Source organism: Mustela erminea, chromosome 18 (genome assembly GCF_009829155.1).
Source record: "Mustela erminea isolate mMusErm1 chromosome 18, mMusErm1.Pri, whole genome shotgun sequence".
Lineage (NCBI taxonomy): Eukaryota > Metazoa > Chordata > Mammalia > Carnivora > Mustelidae > Mustela > Mustela erminea.
In genome coordinates, this window is record NC_045631.1 from 51,334,914 (window position 1) to 51,356,288 (window position 21,375).

At 42.8% G+C, this 21,375-nt stretch overlaps 1 protein-coding gene across 5 annotated transcripts in view; it reads left to right on the plus strand.

Moving 5' to 3' along the window:
- MAP2K6 (mitogen-activated protein kinase kinase 6) overlaps positions 1-17,502 on the plus strand; it is a 117,390-nt gene extending 99,888 nt beyond the window's left edge. For 3 of the 5 annotated variants that reach the window (XM_032321108.1, XM_032321107.1, XM_032321110.1), the window contains 2 exons: positions 1,341-1,386; positions 17,147-17,502. In XM_032321108.1, the coding sequence (XP_032176999.1) occupies positions 1,341-1,386; positions 17,147-17,305 (205 nt within the window). In that variant the 3' untranslated portion in view covers positions 17,306-17,502. Of the gene's footprint in view, positions 1-1,340; positions 1,387-7,449; positions 9,822-17,146 lie in introns of those variants that run through there. The other 2 variants (XM_032321106.1, XM_032321109.1) reach the window with 2 other exon arrangements.
- The last annotated feature ends 3,873 nt before the right edge of the window (positions 17,503-21,375 follow it).

Here is a 21,375-nt window from a genome sequence, read left to right on the forward strand (position 1 = left end):
GCCTGGAATAAACTGGTAGGCTGCTTTAAGTTGTTTTGGCTCAAAATCTTTCTCTCTCTCTCTCTCTCTCTCTCTCTCTTTTCTTCATTTCGTTTTGTTTTATACCACACTTTCTCAAAACGTCTCACTCTCTTATGGCTCATACCTTGACCCCCCCGACCCTTCCTCATTAGTATTAGCCCATGATGGTGGAGCCAATCTCATGTCACACATACTGGGTCTCATCTGCTCAAAATGATCCATTGGCACAAATCCCAGCAACCCTAATGATCAGTCACATTTTGGTTTCTTCAACGCTAGGCTATGTTTCTTCCATCCATGTGGGGTTCAGTGGCCCAGTGGGCAGAGGGGTCTCTAGGTCGCCTTGCAAATCACAGTTTTCAGAACCATCCTTTTCTCCATTTGGGGTTCCAACTCCCAAGAAACCACTTATTTTCTTTCTTTCCATTTTAAGGCCATGGGTGGATACAGAGGGTGGCCTGAGGATAGTGGTGAGGGGCTCGTGTCTTCTTACTGATGTTTTGTTACTGTTGCCTTTAGTATCAAATGTCCTCGAAACACTTGTGTCTACAGACAGTCCTGTATACAGAATGGGAGCCACTCGACAGTCCCGCGTGACCACAAAGAATTTCTAAGAAGAATCATTGCGAAGTCACTGAGTGTGCTTTCTCTTTCATTAGCCAGGAAGTTGTAAACAAGGAGCGTTACTTTAGACATTTTATGGTGGGGGGAGTGTTGCTTCTATCTCAGGTGGGTTTGGTTAGGAATCTATAAAAGCAGATTATACATTCAAGGGAACCAGAAGCAGGGAGAACCAGATATCGAAGATTGGAAAGAGAGAACATGTAGTATAAGAAACACCTGCCAGTTTCTTTGCCAGTGGGGGTAGAAGAAGAGCTGTTTTGAAGGAAAGTCTCTATGTGTTTTGGAATGTGATGGCTGTAGATCAGAAAAGTTAGTTTGTATATCCTTGGCAAAGTTCAGAAAAAAAGTATACACACACACACACACACGCGCGAAAGTATACACACACACACACACGCGCGCACACACACGGACACATAGACACAGACCCCCATTCTTCCTATGAAGATATACCTAGAGTGATTTAAAACACAACTTTATTGTGTTTTAAACACAATAGTGTATTAAAGTGTACACAATAGTGTATTAAAGTGTCTTAAAGTGTAACCAAAGAGGGGTGTCAGGATAGGACATTCAGTACATGTAAAAGCTGGTTATGTTTAGTCTTCTGCAGATTCTGAAATCCTAGTCTTGTGAAAATACATGTGAAAATGGTTCCTAGATTTTAATGTGTTTAATTTTTTTTTTTCTTTAAGCTTGAAGAAGAATTCCAAAGAACGGCCAACATATCCAGAACTTATGGTACGTATTGTTAGTAGTGTAAACATGTCCAAACCAACAGCTAGTAAAAGTAAAGTGATTAAGACCTAAATTATAATCAAACAACCATATTAGAAGAGCTGGTTCATTGAGACATTGGTGACCCGAAGTGAATTCAAGCAAAAAAAGAGTGTGTCCTAAATCCTCCGTTAGCGTGGCTGGGAGCAGGTCACCTTTCTTAGCAACTTTTTCCGTGTTGGGAATCTTGTCATCATATAGACTAAATGATGCCTAAAAATTTACATTTTCAAGTTCTCAAGATATCAAGAGTCATTAATTACTAATATAAATGAGGGAAAGCATGCTTTAAAGGATTTCAGCGATGATGAAGACAAGTGTTAGGTGGCTCATCAGATATTTCTGATAAAATATTCAAGATTTGCTGGATGAGGTGCTTTTAGTAAGTGTTTAGGGAGGAAAGATGTTTTTTCCTTTTGGTTTTCACGTTAATGAAAAAAGTAAGACCAAGCCTTATTAATTTGAGTTATATTACGTCTGCTTTCACAGCTTACCATTTGTACTATCTGTGAAAAAAAAAAAAAAGTGGAAATAAGATAAGACCTCAGAGGAATTGTTTTAAAATAGTTACTCTTAAATTGTGGTAACTGTAACTGTAAGGTAATTACAAATGATTCTTTAGCATAGATGGCAGGGGCGAAACTTGGAAACTTTATCGAGGTATATGTTGAAACACATTTTGGGGGGAAATATGATAAAATTCGGATTACTTACTAATTTGCATTAACCACCATTCCTTAGATTTGTTTCAATTATCAAGGTTTTAATTTTAGCAGGGGAAGGAATAGTTTTGTTCAAGTAGAAGGAAGTGTAAATATTGACATTTCTTCCTGGAACACAGGTATCCAGCAGGCATTAAATGCTTGCTTTTGTCCCACACCAGACAAACAGTGCTCAGTGTTTAAGACTGAGGGCAGGGGCTAGAAGTATAGGTTCCTGAGATCTTTTACCAAATGGTGTGGTGAGGTGGTTCTGACATGGGAGAAGTGTGTGTTATTTACTACCTACAAATAGATAATTGGCCATTTATATATCTTCTTTGGAAAAATGTCTCTTGAGGTCCTTTATCCATTAAATTTTTTTTAACAAAGTTAACAAGAACTTTGTTATTGAATTATGAGTATTTAAAAAACTTATTTTGGGGGCACCTGGGTGGCTCAGTGGGTTAAAGCCTCTGCTTTCTGCCCAGGTCATGATTCCAGGGTTCTGGGATCGAGCCCCGCATCCGGCTCTCTGCTCAGCAGGGAGCCTGCTTCCTCCTCTCTCTCTGCCTGCCTCTCTGCCTACTTGTGATCTCTGTCTGTCAAATGAATAAATAAAATCTTTAAAAAAAAAACAAAAAACAAACTTATTTTGGATATGAGCCTCTTATCCGATCTATGGTTTGCAAATATTTCTCCCCATTCTGTAGGTTAACATTTCATTTCACTGATCAGTTCTTTGGCTGTGCAGATGCTTTTTAGTTTGATGTAATCCCCCTTGATTTTTCCCAACAAGTACGTGAAAAGGGGCTCGTTGTCACTAGTCATCAGGGAAATACAAATCAAAACCACAATGAGACATCACCTCACACCTGTCAGAATGGCCATCATCAGAGACAAGAGATAACAAGCATTGATGTAGAGAATGAATGTAGAGAAAAGAGAACCCTTGTGCCCTGTTGGTGGGAATGCAAATGAGCATAGACAATATGGAAAACAGTGTGGTGGGGTTCCTCAAAAAAATTAAAAGTAGAAATCTATTATCCAGCCATCTCATTTCTGGGTTTATTTCTGAAGGAGATGGAATCACTATCGTAAGGGGGTATCTGGCTTGCATGTTCATGGCAGCGTTATTTATAATAGCCAAGATGTAGAAACAATGGAAGTGTCCATAAGGGCATGAATGGATAAAGAAAATGTGGTACACACCTACACACACAATGGAATATTATTCAGCCATAAAAAATAAAGCCTACCTTTAGCAACAATATGGATAGAATGCATAGAGCATGGCTTATAGTTAATAGTGTATCGTATATTTGAAAATTGCTAGGAGAGTAATCTTAGAGATTCTTATTACGGAGGAAGAATGGTAAGTGTGTGAGGTGAAGGGTGTGTTAGCTAACCTTATGGTGGTAATTATTCATATTCTAGGTATTGTTTCATAATCTAGAAGTTTATCAAATAATCACGTATGCCTAAACTTACAATTATATTTCAATAAAGCTGGAGAAAAGAAAAGAAAAGAAAAAAGAGTACAGCCTGGAGGTTTCAAGCCAGGAAGAGGTACAGAAAGCCGATTCGTACAATAAGGGATGGTCACAGCCAGTCACATGGGTTTTTGGTTCTGTTGGTGAAGCTTTGATTTAAGTCTCAACCATTAGCCAATGGGGGGGGACAGTAAAGGAACACGGGAGAGAGTTTTAGAATAGACAGGGTGGTCTCCTTCGGCTACCATTGTCCTCTCTATAGAGGCATTCCCTGGGACTCAGCGTTCTGTTGGCTGTGTTTGACCAAGACCACAGTTGAGTGAGAAAGGATGAGTAATGTTTGAAAAAATCTCAGCGTACCACATGTTTGGGTTGAACATTTCTTGCTGAATGTGTGTGTGTGTGTATGTTTTTTTTTCCCCTCCCTGACTATATTTTTAATAGCCAATCAGGGGCCTTTTTGGTCCCAGCTACCCTTTCTGGGTATGCTTATGTAACCCAGAGAGCATTTTAAAATTAATTTCACATAAAGTGCAACAGACATGGAGTGATTTCTGGGGTATCTCAGGACACCTGTACTCCTATAGTGAACTTGCCTTGTTTGTCCCTATTTTCAGTTAAGAGAGCATTTTCTATATATTTAGGGCTATTTAAAATGTGGAACATTTTTTTTTCTCCCTTCCAAGTGACCTCTTATCAGAGGTTTCAATGGAGCACTCTTGAGGAAAAAAAAAATGCTGAGTTTCCGCTTAGTATACATGAGCAGCTGATGTTGAATTCCACTTTCCAGTATGTTCTAAGGCTGTGGTCTTTTCTGGTCAGCATATTAACGTTACAAAGTCATGTGCATTTCCCCCCCGCCCCCCACTTCTTTTTATGACACTAGTCTGTGTGGTACTGGAAATGGACTTGCCTTCTAAGGCTATAACTCCTCTCTGCTTTCCTGTGAAACTGAGGTTTTTAAGTGGAAAATCTGAGTCCAGACGCTTTGACTTAAGCATTGGGAAAACATGTGCTGAGAGACTATTGTTTCAACGGTAGGAGTTGGTGAAGAAAGGGGGGAAAAATCCTTTTTCCAGGTGAAGCGCGGGATAATTAAGGCTTCAACCCAGACGTGTACCTCTTACAGAAATCTCAACTGCTTCCCCCTCCCCCGTCTCGGACTGAGGGGTGTATGTGATTTCACATCATCTCATTTGCTTGTTCTCCCAGACTCCCACTGGGGGACGTGACTCAGTAGGATGTCTTCCCCTAGAGTGGGGACCAGCCAACTTTTTCTGCAAAGGGTTAGTAAATATTTTAGACTTTGTGGGCTGCTATTTGACTCTGTTTTGTGTGTGTGTGTGTGTGAGAGAGAGAGAGAGAGAGCAGCCATATTCAATATATAAACAGATGGTGTCCGAAAGCCTTTATTTTACGTATAGGGAGTGGGCTACCCTTGGCCCCCGGACTGTTGATTGTTGTCCCAGATGATAACCTCCAGAAATGACACTCAGGTGATGCAAGCGATTGTGCAGGGAGGTGACTGTTCTTCAAATATCTGGGAAGCTCTAGATGGACTCACAGCGTTAAGCAAGGCTGACTGTACCCCTAGAAAATCATAGCCTAAACAGGTGACGTGTTGTGTAGAAGATACGGCGACCGCCAGTGCTCGTGGCTTGCCCTGAGGTTGCTGGTAGTGTGTTCTTGGATCTCTGTGTTTTCTCCAGGCACAACCGTTGGTCGTGTCCTCCCTTCCAGTACCTGGTTCCTTTTCTGAGAAACCCAGCCTAGGGATGAATCCACGGTGCCTCATTTGCTCGCCTCCAGGTTGGCTGGCTTTGCTATTCTTAGGCCATTGCTTATAGAGGGGACTGGGTTCCCTCCCAACCTTTTACAGCCTCAAAACCCACACCAGAAAGCGAGTCACACTTTCCATTTTAACATGCCTGCCTGCTCTCCCCTCCCCCCAGCCCTATGCCTCTCACAGCCTTTGCCCCAAGAAGAAAGTAAACGATGCCTGCAGATTTTTTTCTTAAAGACTTGAGGTCAGGTTATTTGGTTCATTCACAGACTACGGCTCCAGGCACTGAGCTAACAGCCAGAGCAGGGGGGTAGGCGATGGGACTGGGAGGCGTCGAAAGTAGTCACTGAGACAATCTGAGGTTTGACATGTCCTGTTTAGAGAGTAAAAATTTTCAGGACATTAAAAGATCACCAAATGTCAAGAGGATGTGGGAAAGCTAATGAGCGTGGTGGTCAAGCCCTTGGTAAGTGTGCTGAGTAAGTGGTTAGTAATTAGAAGTAACGTTGCTGTTTACTTGCACAGGGAGCTCAGGGCGAAGGTTCCTGCGTCTCCCGCGAATACGGTGGGCAGGAGGCTGTGAGTCAGCCCCCAACCTGTATCTTCCAGATGGGCGAGAACAGAAAGCCTCTGTATCATTTTTTTTTTTTTTGAGTCACGATACTTAACCAGTGACCACCTACCTACATTTGGGTTTGACTCCTTTGTTCCTTTCCCATTTGCATTATTTCCTGAAACTTCCACGGTGGGCATGGAACTGGGTGGGCATCCAGTTCCCCACAGAGCTGACTCATGTCGCCCTGTGCTGTCAGGTTTAAAACAAATATAATTAGAAAACCTACAGCTAGGCAACACGGAGGTTATAAACTAACATCCCCAACGGCAGAGGGAAACGCAGTGAGTCATCTACGTGTCTGCAGGCAAAAACTTTCCCATTTAGCTGCTCAGCCTCATCGCTGAAAATAATGCCACCAGACAGTGAGGGAGGTGGCCGTGACTGGCTGGCCGGAGGGGGCTGCACGGCACTGGGTTCTGTCGGAAGGAATCGCCCTTTTTGGTTTGCGGGTTTGATTCTGTTTCCACTGTGAGTGCTGTGGTTCGTGAGCTGATGTCGATCCTTTTAATTAGAAGTGTGAGGTTCCCGGGTGACAGCCGGGAATTTACTGTGACAAAATTGAGCCTTTCGGGGAGGGTTGTACTGGTGCAGAGAGGAATGTTTCGTTCTCTTCAGCACTGTTTTGGAATGCGTGGTCTCTTGGACCCACTATGCCTATGACTGCTAGCCCTGGTGTTTTTGTAAAGTTTGCTTAATCTGATCTGTGTGAAGAGAGACCGTTTCTTTCTTTCTTCTTCTTTTTTTCTTTTGCTTTCCTTTTTTTTTTTTTTTTTGCTTTTGATTCTTTAATCTCCAAGTTGAATTTCTCTGCCCATACCTAGAGTTTGGCACTGGACATTCTTTTCCAGATGGATCAACTCTTCATCAAGAAAGACATAAGTCGTGGCTGTCGATGTGGCTTAGACAGTGTTAAGTGCTTTAGTCCACACCAGCTCGCCAGTGTCAAGGGAAAGCAATGCCTTGCCCATTTGCTGGGCTATGGAATGAGATGCTCATGCTACCATTCCATTTCCTGAGAAACTGATGTACATGAGTCTATGAGATTTCCCATTATTGTATTCTGTCAGTCTAAGATTACTTTGTAGGGGACAGGGTGGTGGGTAGATCACCATTTGGGCTTTCTTTGCCCAAATCCTTAGTTTTTAGCGTAGGTGTGATTTTTGTAGCCTAATTACAGGTTTATCTTGTAAAACAGTAGATTCTCTGTAGCAGAAGCAGATACCAGCCTGGGAGGGGTACAATAAGAGATAAAAGGTGTCTTTAAAGGGTCCACATCACTAGACGTGTACTTGATTTGGGAAGAGGTAACAAGCGTCCATTTTAAGCCCAAGAGGGGTCATTTGAATCTGCTTAGCCAACACATCCGTGAAGTTGTGCGCATCTCCTATCTGGTCAGCGGCGAATATTAATACCGTGTGTTTTTCTTTTCTTTCCCAGCAACATCCGTTTTTCACCCTACACGAATCCAAAGCAACAGACGTGGCATCTTTTGTAAAACTGATTCTTGGAGACTAAAGTACCACGGACTCGCTCGGTCGGCCCTCCTGTGGTTTGGTGGGTTTACGGGACGAAGCAAGGTTCACTAAAACACCAATAGAAACTCATCTTTGAGATAATTTAATCCTGCCTCTCAGAAGGTTTTTTTTTTTTTTTTTTTTCTCCCCCTTTTCTTTCTTTTTATTTCCCCCCTCCCAAGGGGGCTTGGAATTTCTAGCATAGAATGGATTGTCTAGATGGATGAAATACGGCCAAGGCTTAGGACTTCAAAAGGTGATTAAATATTTAATGAGGTGTCATATGAGTCCTTAAGCTTCTCCGGCTTCTCTTGTTCTTCACGAAACGAATGCATTGGCCCTGGTCACAAGGTGCTACCCCAGTGATGAGAATGTACGTAGATCTGTAGTTTGTCCTCTTGGTTATTGTAATCTTTATGTTTCAACGCTTGGTTGCAAAGATTCCGTTTTATGCAAGGAGGGGATGCAAAAGGCCAGGTTGGGCTGGCGGTGTTTGTAGGGCTTTTATTTTGTAAGCTCAGTCGTGTCTGTGGTCCAGGAGAAATTATTTAATAGGCGTCTTTAAGAGTCTTCTAACAATATCAACAAGGAGTTCTTGTAACCTACCTGTTTCAGCTGTTGTGGCTGCTTGCCTTGGATTTCTGCTCAACTCTGGGCCATAACCACAGTCTTTCAGGTGAAGTGGCGAGGGAGCCCGGTCATACCCTTTTCCTAACTTTGGAGAACATAAACTCACGTTGATCACATCTCAGAGTCGCAGATTGGGTTCTCTTGGCATTTGTGGTGTGGATGGAATAGGATTCGTGATGTGGTTTTCTATCACCTCTCTCTCCGTGTGTGTGTGTGTGTGTGTGTGTGTGTATCTGATAGGTCTTAAGCTCTGCCAAGTGGCTTCTGTGAACATCTCTATTTCGTAAGAAGGACGTGTGTCAATTCTGCGAGGAGCTGTCGTGTCAAACCACACACAGAGAATCGGTGCCTTCTTCTGCTTCTGCCCCTCCTTACCATGTATATGCCCCAGGGATTGACTCAGTAGCCATCCTTCCCAAACCCTTTTTCTTCTTTGTTTTTTCCCCTTGTTCGATCAAGAAGCCTTACTACTAATGGGAGGGCTACAGTAGAAGACGGTGGAAGTTCTTTGAGAAGGTGAGGAGTTAAAGGGGAGGGTTGAATTCGTTCCTTGAATGGGCTGCCAGATTTCCACAGCTTGAGGTAAGGCCACATTCCTCTCCAGCAGCACACAGTAGGTCATTCTGCGGGAGGAGCTTTTTTGGCTTGGGCCCTTGTGGGTCCCCGGCAGGTGGACAATGCAATGAAAGCCCCTTCTTGTGGCTACATAGGTCCCTGGGTTCTCTAGGTTCCTTGAGGAAAGGGGAGTGAGGTGATTCAGGGAGATACAGGGATTATAACAGGGGAAATAAAAAAATACAAGAAAAAAAAATGGAGGTCACTCCATGACAGTTTTTGGTGAAATACATAAAGGAAAACAACTTTCTGCTCTGAGTCAGGTAACTCTCACTGGCTGTTCAGTGTGGTTTCTGTTTAGAAATAGTCTTAACCAAGTGTGTTTGCCTGGGTGCATCTCTCCAGTGTGCCGACCCAGGGCTTCAGCTTGCAAAACAATTACCCAGAGGCGGCGGCGGAGTTTATCCGTGGTTCTCAGCCTCGCGCACACTCGTATCACTGGGAGCTGGTGGACATGTGCAATGCCAAGGTTGGGGTTTCGATGGTCCAGGGTGGGGCCTGAGAATTGGTCTTTTTCACACTTTCTTTGTGATTCTGATGCACAGCACGGTTGAGGACACTGGTTTAGTACCTCCAAAAGAGAGAACTCACCTACAGTTTCTCTAGAACATTGGCAGAGAGGAACAAGAGCCTCGGCTTCTTTCTGTGTCCTCATCAATAGGGACATCTTCGCCACTGTCAGAGATAGCACATGCCTGGAATACTGATTTGAAACTTGGGATACATTTTCCCCGTAGAAATGATGGGCTCCGCGGTGATTAGCTGTCTTCTGTGCTAAAGTAGAATGACTTGATCGTCTTAGGAGTCTAAATTCTAGAGTGTGTGTGTGGTTTTTTTTTTTTTTTTTGAGAACTGTTACAAGTTCTAAACTAATTTTAGAGTAAAGGTGGAGATGCACCAACCATATTTAAGTTGATGTACGTTGGAAGTCTCTTGTACGTACACGCAGGTCCCTGGATCCTCTACCCGGACTCTGCTTGTTGTGTGTCCTTATTATTGTTTTTGTCTTTGCTTGCCTCTGGTTGGCTAGCTTTTTTTTTTTTTTTTTTTTTTTTTACCACCAACCAATATGGAACCTTTTTTTTTTTTTTTAAGGTAATTTCTGTACATCTGAAGTATGGAAGTAATTCTTCGGCTTACTTTTTAACTGGGGTCCTACCTTCCTTTGTTGTTGATCACTCCTGCCACATCGGATGTCCTAGTCAGGGACACGAAAATACTGATTAGCCTCAGCATTCGAGGAAGCCAGCGCTGAGACTGAAGGGGCTCCTGATTTCTCCGAGTACACTTGATTTAGTGTCTTTGGAAAGTGATGACAAAGGAGACAGAGCAGGGCTGATGTTTTCATAGTTTTTAACACTAAAAATGCCTCCGTTGACCCCCGGCTTTCATCAGCTCTGCTGAGAGAAACGTTCTTCCAAAGCTGTCTAACGAAACACTTTATCTTCACCCCGAAAGTGAAGTAGATGCTTAGTCCCGGACGTCCAGCCTCAAGGCTCTTTCTGGCCACGTGACTGCCTCCAACCTCGAAGGGAGGATTCATACATTCGTAGAATTCACTGGAGTCGGTCGGTGGTCCGATCGAGTAAAATGAATTAAACCTCTGTTGTGCTGGGGATTTTGTCTTCTTAATGTCTGTCGAGGGCTCAGAGGGCGATTCGCTGGCTTAAAGCAATCCTCCGTTTTTATTGAATTCGCAAGTCGAAGGTGCGGTTTTTATGGACCCCTGAACTTTTACATATTCAGATGGAAAATTGCCAGAGTAAAAATCTAGGGCAAAGACACTGCCAAACAAACCCTATTAGAATAGGAAAAAAAAAAAAAAGAAAGAAAGAAAAAAATATATTTTATTGTAGAAGTTCTGTGTTCCTCTTGTCTAGGGGTGTGTGTGTGTGTGTGTGTGTGTGTGTGTGTGTGTTAGCACTGTTAAATATGCTGGCAGCTAAAGATACTCTTTGGTTTTCTTTGGCTTTAAATGGGGTACTCTGGATTTCTTTAGGAATCTGTTGAAAGCTAGGACCTTTTCCCTAGGAAAATGCACAGGGTACACGGAACACATAGTTTTGCAAACATTTTTTGTTGAGGGAAGGGGAGTGAAGTCCAGTTTATAGACCCCGTAGGATCAATAACCTTTCTCTGTAGAATGTGGACTGTGACATTCTAGACCAAGACTGGCAAACTTTTTCCGTGAAGGGCCAGGTAGTAAATATCTTTGGCTTTGTGTCCCATCAGCCGTTACCACAACTGGGTCTGCTGTTGTAGATCCGTAAACCATGCATAAGTGAATGAGCATGGCTCTGTGTTCCAGTTAGGCTTGATTTACAGAATCAGGCTATCGGCTGGATTTGGCCCACGGGCTGTGGTTTGCCAGCTCCTGTCCTGGACCATCAACCACAAAGCTCGGATGAACTCTGTCTAGAGACTTTTTTTCCATTTAGTGAGGATTGAGCTCAGCTGCTAATTAGGACGTAGATTAGGACGATGGACGTAGGAAATGAATCCGGGAAGCGGGGGAGACTCTTCATTTTCTCTCAGGTAAGTATTCCTTGCCCGGGAAGCCAAGGGGACCGTTTTCCTCAGATGAGATCGAGTACCTACTTTTTCTGTTTCTGTATGATCACCGACATAACTTACTTCAACTTGGAAATAAAAGACAGGCTTCTCCTAGACGTCAATGACATTCTTGTTGTCTCTGAGTTTTGCATTTCGTTTCTCTCTGTGGTGTGATGCTTGTGCCGGGAGAATCATGAACCCAGACACCGATCGTTTGGTTTTCCTTTTCTCTGAACTGCACTAGGTTGTAAGAATTTGGGAGGCCGTGGGGTCCTCAGAAGTAGAAGGCAGGTAGAATTCTTAAAATCTTCCAATTCATCCACCTGGGCTCTTGGGTCATCTTTGAAGAAAGTAAGACAGACAAAGTTTGGGATGAAAAAACTTGTGTGCAGGCAGGCTCAGAGCTCTGGGCTCTCACTGTGACAGTAGACTTAGGCCCATCCCTTAGGTACTGTCCTAATTGTCGCTACGTTTCTATCTTAAGGGGCCTAGGCAAAATGCCTCCTTCCTGACGGGATGATCTTGGGTTGCCAACCCTGGTTGAGTTTCTGGGCCGCCCCGTTTCTAGGAAAAGCTTTGCCTTCCCTATGGGACCAGAACAACTATAATTTGCTACACCTTCTGTCAGCACTTGTCCCCTCTTTGCTATAAGAGCCCTATACAAAGACCCGTCGGCCACCTAAGCTGCCCAGGTCCGCTTTCTTCTCCCAGAACAGCCCAACACATCTGACTTGGTCCTGTCGTGTCTTTATTATTCAGAAACGAGTTTTCTTCCTGCTGCGTCATCAGGCAGACATACATTATACTTAGAAGGACCCTCGGAACCTCCTGAGGAGCATAGTTCAGTGTTCAATCTGGCAATTTACCTGAAAGAATGTTTTTCTCTTCGCCTAGGGAAATAAAACCTGAATTCCAGAGCCTTCAAAATGAAATTATCTTTCTGGGGAAAGCACCTTGCCACCAAACGTATCTCTTACCACCTGTTCCTGGTGTTTGCAAAGAAGATGAGTCCTTTTGCCGAAGTTGAGAGGGTCACTGCTGACAGCTATGCAAATATAATTGTACCACTATGGGTTTTCTAATGGAGTCATTAGGAATTAACACTTAATGTTGGGGTTTATCTTTTGGGCTCCTGACCCAAACTCCTTTTTCAAGCAAAATCTCTAAAAGCCTCTTTGCTGTCTGAGGTGAAGGGGGCTGGGCCCTTAATAGAACATAAAGCAAGGTCAAGGACTTTGTGGTAGGGATTTTTTTTTTTTTTTTGGGATTTTTTTTTTTTTTAAAGGAAAAAATAATCCATCTAACACAAACATGTGTTCATAGAATTCAAAAATAATCCAACCTAGTTCCCATGGGACTGTCAGGATCTTGACATCATTCATATTGTTATTTGAACGTTGACATGAGCCCTTCGTCCTCGGGAGTTTGCAGTGAGATTTGGGGAGATTTGCACTGTGTTTCTGTCTTCGAGTTGTCGGTCTGGAAAGGTTCCTCATCTGGCCCTTCTTTGGGGTATGTGCACGTTTCCCCCTGGGTCCCCTTCTGCATTTCTGGGATTCAGGGGCTCTTTCGAGGAACAAGGCTAATGGTCTTCTGACTTGGAGATAGATTTCAGGGAACGTTTGGGAATGTTTAGGCACTTACTCGCATCTTAATGTAGGAAACAGAACTTCCTAACTAGTCTCCAGAGTTTGTGGCTTTGACCAAGCCACCGGGTCTTTCCAGGTTCCCTTGATTGCATTTGCTTGTTTTTTCTACACTAGGCCCACATGCCCCGGGCCAACTGACTGCTCCTGTGGAAAGGAGTGGATCCAACCATTTTCATAGATCAAAGCTCAGACTCAACAATTTTGCCTTGGTTCGACTACCTCGATTCCATTGTTCCCAAATCTTGAAAATGTCAGGGACAGCTAAGAGAACTTTTAGCAAAACCCTCATTCAGATGATAAGATCTTGTAAGAAAAGTTCCATCCGTCCTGTACAGAAGGACTGCTGAGTTGGGTATCCGTGCCTCTGCAGTAATATTACGCTCTTGGGGCGGAGATGAGCAATTAGCATCATTAACATTTGGTCACCACGAACATTCATTTGTACCGGAATCCGCAAGCTATGTCCAAAAAGCATGTCAGGCCCCTACCTTAGGAGACTGTCTGTAGACTCTGGACTTTATGGGTGAACAGTGATGTGAAATTAGGTTTGGGGGCTGGGAGACAAGATACACTTGGGACGCAGTGCTAAACCGGGGTCCCCACAGAAGAATAAGCTGATAGAAGTAGCTGACAGGCAGGTGTATCCCCAACTTATTTTCAGTATTACTATGCACATGATCTCCTCTGGAAAAACCCATCAAAAAGCTGAACATTAATTTTTTTTTTTTCCTTAAAAATACTGAACTCGAAGGAGATTCAGAGTGGCATTGATTTGGATGCCAGAAAATTTTCTTGTTTCCCTAGTCTTGCTGATTCTACCAAGTCACCAATTTAAATTGAGGACACCCAGATAAAAAGATAAATGATTAGAGGCCTCACAGCATTTTGAGAGTAAACAACCCATTGGTCAGCTACCCCCTGGGTAAAGAAATATGAATACAAAACCAAGCGTCTTCAAGTTTAGTTCTGATGGCTGACGTGGACAGAAAGGTGAACACCAAAGCTTATCTGATGTGCATACTTTCTTCAGAAGGTAGAGGACTGTGAATGTTCCGAGAAAAACACTACAGGTCATCATCAGGAGAGGAGAATCGATAACCTTAAAACACAACACTCAAAGCTCGTTTGAATTTTCATAAGCAATGAATTGTGTGGAAAAAGTGCTTTTACTTTCTTCTGATCTCAAATTGTCTGACCTAGTGTGTGTTGGGGACTTGGGGAGAGAGGTGTCGAGGGCACAGAAGTGGTTTCCAGACTATGTTCCGTGGTACCCCTGGGGGTCCCTTGTTGCGAAGGGAAGGGGAAGACCGTTTGATGAAGGCTGAAGAGTGTGAGGCTCATCTGAAAATCCCATCAACCTCCAACCAGAGCATTTGGCTACCGTTATCATTCCCCTTTGCTGGAAAGTCTCTGTGGCTATTAAAGGCTTGGGAACTTCGGTTGAAATGATTACTTGAAGACCCGCCAAAGAATCTGGGGAATTCTGTAGCCAAAGGACGTCTGCCCTGGCTTCTGCTGTACTCAGGATGCTAACAGGGCTTGGAGGCTGAAGGGCAAAAAGAGAAGGCCATTTATTTAAATGTTTAAGCAAGAATCCTTTGAAAGAGAATGAAAAAAAAAAAATCAGTATGTGATAACCAGGCATGGAGACTCTTGAACTGCTTATTTTTCTAAAGTGGTTACAAATAACCTGATCTCCGTGGCAGGGAGGGGCGAGACCGGGCTCTTGATGGGCCGTGGCATATCCAAATTTCCATTTGCAAAGGCAGGAGTTGCCATTTTTGTTCATCGACGTGTAGGAAAAAGTACAATTTTAGCACGGAGAAGGGTCCGATCAGAGAGTCCAGCTAATGGTTACCTTCCTTGGGGTTCACGGGTGGAGAAAGGTAGTGGGAAACCAATACAGCCTTCGGAAGGTGACAACTGGTGGCTTATCTATCATGAACAGAACACAAGGGAGTTCTGAGGCATTGATCGAACCCCATCAGGGACCTTTTACACACTCATAGTCTGTGGTGGATTCTGATAGTGCCACTTTAACCGTTCAGCCAAATTTAACAGCTGGGGTTTTCCAGCAGCCATTTTAGACCTCTGTATGTGTCCGAAAGTTACATTTGGCAATGATTTATGGAGTTCTTGGCCAATCTCTGTGTAAAAAAGCACCTGAGGAGGCTCAATTAAGAAAACTCAGACAATTTATCTGTTATAATACCCCGTGTTTAGTTTATCCTCTAGTCCCAAATTTATTTTCTGAGTGGAGTGATTTTCTATGTGAACCGAAATGATGTTTTCATAAAATAACAGGTATTTTTAAAGACAAGATGTCTTCTTTATGTAAGTAACTTCCATGATTGGAACATATTTCCTGCTGCACAGAATTATCACATTTAAAGGTCATTTAAAGCTGAGAGAGGTATTAGGGATGTAGTTCAAATCCTTTATTTAAAGACACAAAGATTTTTCTATATATTTTGTGAAAATCCTGATGGGATGCTGGATGTAACTTCTGTACAGAATTGAACTTTACAAGAATTTTAGTGAAATAGGTGAGTTGCCCCAGATTCCTTCATGCTTTAGTTTTGTCTTGGAAAAATGCTGCTTCTGGTTATTAATCTGGTCTTTGTAAGGAAAAAACTCATACATCCTCCCCCACCCTTATATTGTGTGAATTTTATGATAGACCTTTTCTGTTTGTATATATGATTGTCCTCCTGTGTTGTGTCCCACATTTGTTGGTAAGCCATGTTTGTTGTGAAGACAGCTGTTGGGCAAGTGGAACCATGCCTGGTCTTTACAATCTCTTGATGCTGAGAAAGAAGTAATTCATATGTCAGTTAGGAGGCCCTTCAATCTCTTCCTAATACCTGGCATATTATGAAAGGAGGTTTGAGAGGTTGTGCATCCCTATCCTTTGAAACCCATCTCCAACACTGTGTCTCTGGGAAGGGTGAACTAGCAGAATGACCGCCATTTTGTGGATTCCCTCATTGACTGACTCCCCCATCTTTCCTGCTATGTATTACGTGCTGCTAGCTTTTCCTGGTGGAAATCCTTTCTTCATGGCTGGCACTGTCTTCTCTTCGTGAATGAGGCAGACTGAACTCCCCAGTATGGAATTCATTAGAAGTTCATACAGACCTGTGAAGGATTTGGGTGAAATGTTTCCATGCCTACGAGGTGAATGTGAAGTTGATGCTTTGGCCCTGGGAACTTTTTGCTTATGAGCTGTAGAGGGAAGGGAGTCAGGAAGTATGTACATCATTCTTTTTCCCTATAAGGAAATGTGTGGACCTCCTCTCTTAGGCAGAAACATTTCTCACCGTTGTCCGGGAAAGGGAAATTATGAATACCAATTGATAACTTCAGTCAAGCTCTAGGATTATATTTGAAAATATCTGTTTTGAGGAGAAGCATGCATTTTGTTATCTTTGCCATATTGGTTTTTGTGGCCACCATGCCTTTTTAGTTTAGCTTCGTTTTCCTGTTATCTAGGTTGTGTGCATTGTTGATGTTGTTTTCTTTTGAACTACTGCTTATTGTAAATGGTGATGTTATCTCAAATTCCCGAAACCAAGGAAATAGCTAATGCACAGGACTTGGGGTAGATGAAACCATTTGTGTTGATGTAGGTTAAGTTCTGACAGAGTTAACAGAAATGTATTGAATTGAGGGATAATGTGGCTTTAAAGGCACTGTGTTTGTTTTTAACATTTGGAGAAGCCACCTGTCCTACGTCCTTATTCTTGGGGAATTCATCTTTTCATGAAAATACCATTGGTGGGACATACTTAACAGCCTGGATAACTGGCCTTTTCTCAGTCAATCAATGAGGAATTCTAATAATTGCCAAAGGTGGGGGGTGTAATTTTACCTTTCTTAGGTCATTCTATGGTGAAATTTCTGAACAACAGCATCGTGTAAAAAGCATAACATTATAATTTCCCATCTCTTTTCTGATCTAAGAGCACAGTAGAGGAAGAGGAAAGTTCTGATGTGATACAAAATAGTTCCTTGACTCTCTGCTTTTTGACCAAGGAAATGGCTGAGATGTTGAACTAAGTGGTTGTTACATGGTTCGTATGGTGACCTCAAAAGGAAAATGAAATTGGGACATTCAGTCAAACTGGGACTCCTCTGTTTATGAGGAGCTTACACTTTGATTTCCTATCTCAGGATATTCTTCAGTTTCATACTGCTGCTGAGGAGGAAGGAGCGAGCCGCCGACACTGTCATGGTCTCCGGATGTTTGTGCGTGTGTTTGCAAAACTTCACACTGTGTGTGTTGTGTTCAATGTTGTGTCAATCTATGAACTGACTCAAACAACAATTTGAAGATAGAGAAGACAGGAATCATGGCAAAAGACACCCCTCCACCTCTTTTCGTCAGAGTGCTTGTTATGACTTTCATAGCTAGGCCAAATAACGTAACGTATTCAGGAGCAAGGTGTCCTTGAAAGAAATGGTGTGTTGATCTCATAAGAAAATGTACAACCAATAAAAGGCATTTAAAAAAGTGCAGCGAGTCTGTATATTAATTGAGTTGTTCATGGAAGTTCTTTGTTCCGGGGATGCTGTTTTGAGGTATAGAAACTCTGCAGGTAAACCTTGGCTTGAACCATTTATCCTCTTTTTGCTTTCCCATTTCTACCACCCCACTTCCCAAACAGAATGGAACAAAACTTAACAGAACCAACAGTGTTGTGGTCTCAAAGACTCATCAGAAGCTCATTTCATCTGTAATGACTTCAGACTCAATCTTCAGAAAGTCCATATTCCTAGGTTAGATGTGGAAGCCAATATCACATTATTAACATCAGATGGTTGCAGGGAGGCTGGGTCCAGATGGCTTCAATGAAAAGACGAAGACCCAGACTTTTGGCTTTCATGGGTTCCTGACACTGAACTCTTAGGCCAACCAACTAGTCATTTGAATTTTTCCTGGTCTTCTATGTAATATACATAATTCTAGGAAATTTGCCTTACGTTATCAGGTAGTGCTGTAATGCAGACATTCTGGGAAATGTATTTTCAGTCATATATGGTTGGGTCTGCAGAGTTCTCTGGTTTCTTCTATCAACCAAGTACCTGGAACTATTTGACTTGCATCTGCCTTGATCCAGTTTAGAGACTGGCTAGACCTGAATGTTACCACTTCAAGTGCATCACCAGTTATTTACAGAGGTGCACATTCCCCTCTGTCTTGCTTATTGTTTAACCAGGTTGATGTTGCTGAGTCAGGGGAAGACTCCTTTCGGGGCCCCTAGTGTTTCACCTCGGATGGACGTCATTTCAGGGGTTAGAATCAAAAGTGGAGGGCTCACCCTACTTCTGCCTATGTTGTTCAAGTCACTCCCAATGCCCATGGACTCTGTTATATTGATTTTGAAATCCTGCCCATGCACTGTCTTAATATTGCCGCAACCCTTCATCTTTCCTAAGCAATAGACCTTCCCTGCCCCTGGGAATTTTGTTTGAAGTTCCTATAAGGGGTGGGGATGTATGTGGAGGGGGGAAGCATAAACAAACACAGTATTCTCAGGTATCGTCCATGAAAGCGTTTTATACAGTTCTCCGTAGGTATTCCTTATTTTCAGACTTTGAAATATTGTCAGATCTTCAAGTTTTTTTCCTTCGGATGGGTATGATGCCTTCTTCTTTGGCACACTTCTAATGTTGACTGACGCTTATTTTCCCCCATGAAAATGAACTCCTGTTTACTCAAGGTTGGAAACCAAAATAAAGTGGAACATGGGGAAGGTGACCAGATTAATAACAAAAGCTGCTTGTGGTTGTTTCTTGGTGATTTGGTTATCTGTGGCAACAGAGCAAACCCCAAAGTTTAGTGGCTTCAGATAACAGCTTAATACTATTTCTCCAGTCCTGTGGGTTGCTTGGGCTCAGCTGGGTGGTTCTGGCTTCTCTTTCATGCATTTGTAGTCAGGTCATTGGAGGAAAGCTATTGGGAATGTCCTCATGCACCAGTCTGTTTCCCCGGGCAGGGGAGGCTGGACTGGACTGGATCAGGGACTAAAGAGACATCTGTTCTTCAGATGACCTCTCTATGTGTCTACCATCAGCTTTCCACAGCCTGGCATCTCAGAGTAGTTGCAACCTCTCAGGGCAGTTGGATTCCCCTCAGATTAGTTATCCAAAAGCCCCAGGCAGAATACTGGGACTCTGTTTCATGGTGTGGGGATCTTCAAGGTCTAGCTATGTGCTTGGTCAGCCCAATACATTTAGAATATACTTGTGAACTTCAAAAATGGATCTTGTTCCTTCTTTCCTAAATTGGTAGTCCAGAGGCAGTAGAAGAAAGGTACTAAAGTTAATGATGGAATTTGTTTCCATTCATTTATTACCCATAATTTTGTCTAGACAAGCACTTTGGTCAAAATGATGTTACCCTGTAGGGGACGAAGTGGCCATCTTGGCCTGAAAGTGTGAAACTGGAATTAGTATGAGAATAATAACACAGAGAGAACTCATCATTGGTGTTTGATGACTTACAGAACTGTTAGCTCTTCCCCGGCACCCCAGATGTAAGGGCTTATAAATACTTGCTGAGTAGCTGTTTTATTTTTTATTGTAAAAATAACACATTATGAGAAGACTTAGAGAATCCATGCAGGAAAATAAACATGATCCACAATTCCAAGTGATTTGTTCACATGTTCTTGAAAGTCTCTTGTTCTATACTTTCTCTCTCACACACACGTACAAAACCTTCATGGAATGATGCTATTGTTACCTTCCTAGAGCCTTGATGTCCAAATTATACCCCAGACATCTTATCACGTTGATTAATGCAGATGGTGTCACCATTTTTGATGGCTGCCTAATATTCCAATAAATACAAGCGTCTATTTAGCTGCTTCCCCATTGGTGGAAATATTGATTATTCCATTTTGATTCCTTTGATGAATATCCTTATTCCTACATCTTTCTTCATGAGCTTGATTGTTTCGGGGGAAGTTTTGAAGAGCGAAAGGATCTTAAACATTTTCCCCCAGGGCTGAACATCAGCAATGGTTTCCCTTACTTGCCTCAACACCACTCTCTCCTCTCGTTACTGTGGTGCTCACTCTTCAGCTCCAGCCATAAGCTAAGATATCAGACTTCCCTGGCAATAAAACCAAATTAAGAATTTTCAGTGTGGGGCACCTGGGTGGCTCAGTGGGTTAAACCTCTGCCTTTGGCTCAGGTCATGATCTCAGGGTCCTGGGATCCAGCCCCACATTGGGTTCTCTGCTCATCAGGGAGCCTGCTTCCGTCTCTCTCTCTCTCTCTGCCTGCCTCTCTGCCTACTTGTGATCTCTGTCTGTCAAATTAAAAAAATAAAAAATCTTAAAAAAAATTTTATTAAAAAAAAAAATTTTCAGTGCGGGAACCTTCCCACCCCAGGGTGCCCTGATGATCTCAAAGGTATAATTCTTGAGTAAATTAGTGCATAAGGTATGTCTTTTAGGAATAATCACAGAGGGGAAAAAAAAAAATCAGGAAGAAGCCTTTGCAGGAAAAGTACAGAGCATAGGAACCAGGGAAATGGAATCCTCTGTAAAAAGCAAAAGATTGGCTTCTGGCTGTCTTGGTTTAATGATTAATCAATGACTATACTAGTGAAGAGCAGAATTTCCTGTTGGTTTAGCAGGTACTCTAACCATGATGACCCCGTAAGTCTTTGTGAGGCTAGTACTGTAACTCGACCAGCAAAACTCAGCATCAATCACTCAGTGGGGATTAGCTCTGAAAACCCTTTTCCGGGAAGATATAGCTCTGCTGGTTTTGTGAAGCTCTGCACCCCTTGGAATGTGCCTTCTGTGTTCTTGCCCTCGAGTGCCATCAGCGGCCCGCTAGCACGCAGAGAAGAGCCTGGCGTGCAACACTACCCCCCACCAGGCGACTCACATTCCCATGCTAGTTGGAGAAGTGGCCGTCCATCCACCTCACCCGATTTTGGAGTTTTAGTGGTCAGACCTGGAATGTAATTCTTTCAATGTTGACTCTGTTACAGACAAAAGATGGCCTCTGGAAGTGATAATCAGATTTATATAGTAGAAAGTCTAAATTAGGCGGAGGAGTCTATGTGTTCTGTTTTATTAGGAATGGAAGTATTCTGACGTTTGGTTTAATAGTTTCCTTTTTCTTTTCATTGCAGGATTAATGAAAGATAGTCTCATGAAGGCAGACAATGACCCTTAGGCTTGAACACCTTACATCTGTTAAAGTGTTTTATAGATTCCCAAGGCAGAGCATGGCGTAGGCTTCCAAGTGAAGGAGCTCGGGAGGTAGTGACTATAAAGCTTGGAGTATGACCTAGTGCTTTCACTGTTTCCAAATTTGGTGACTTCCTGGTATTAGGGCTTCCTTGCATTGCCGGTCCAGTCAGCGCCTTCCTTGGCAAG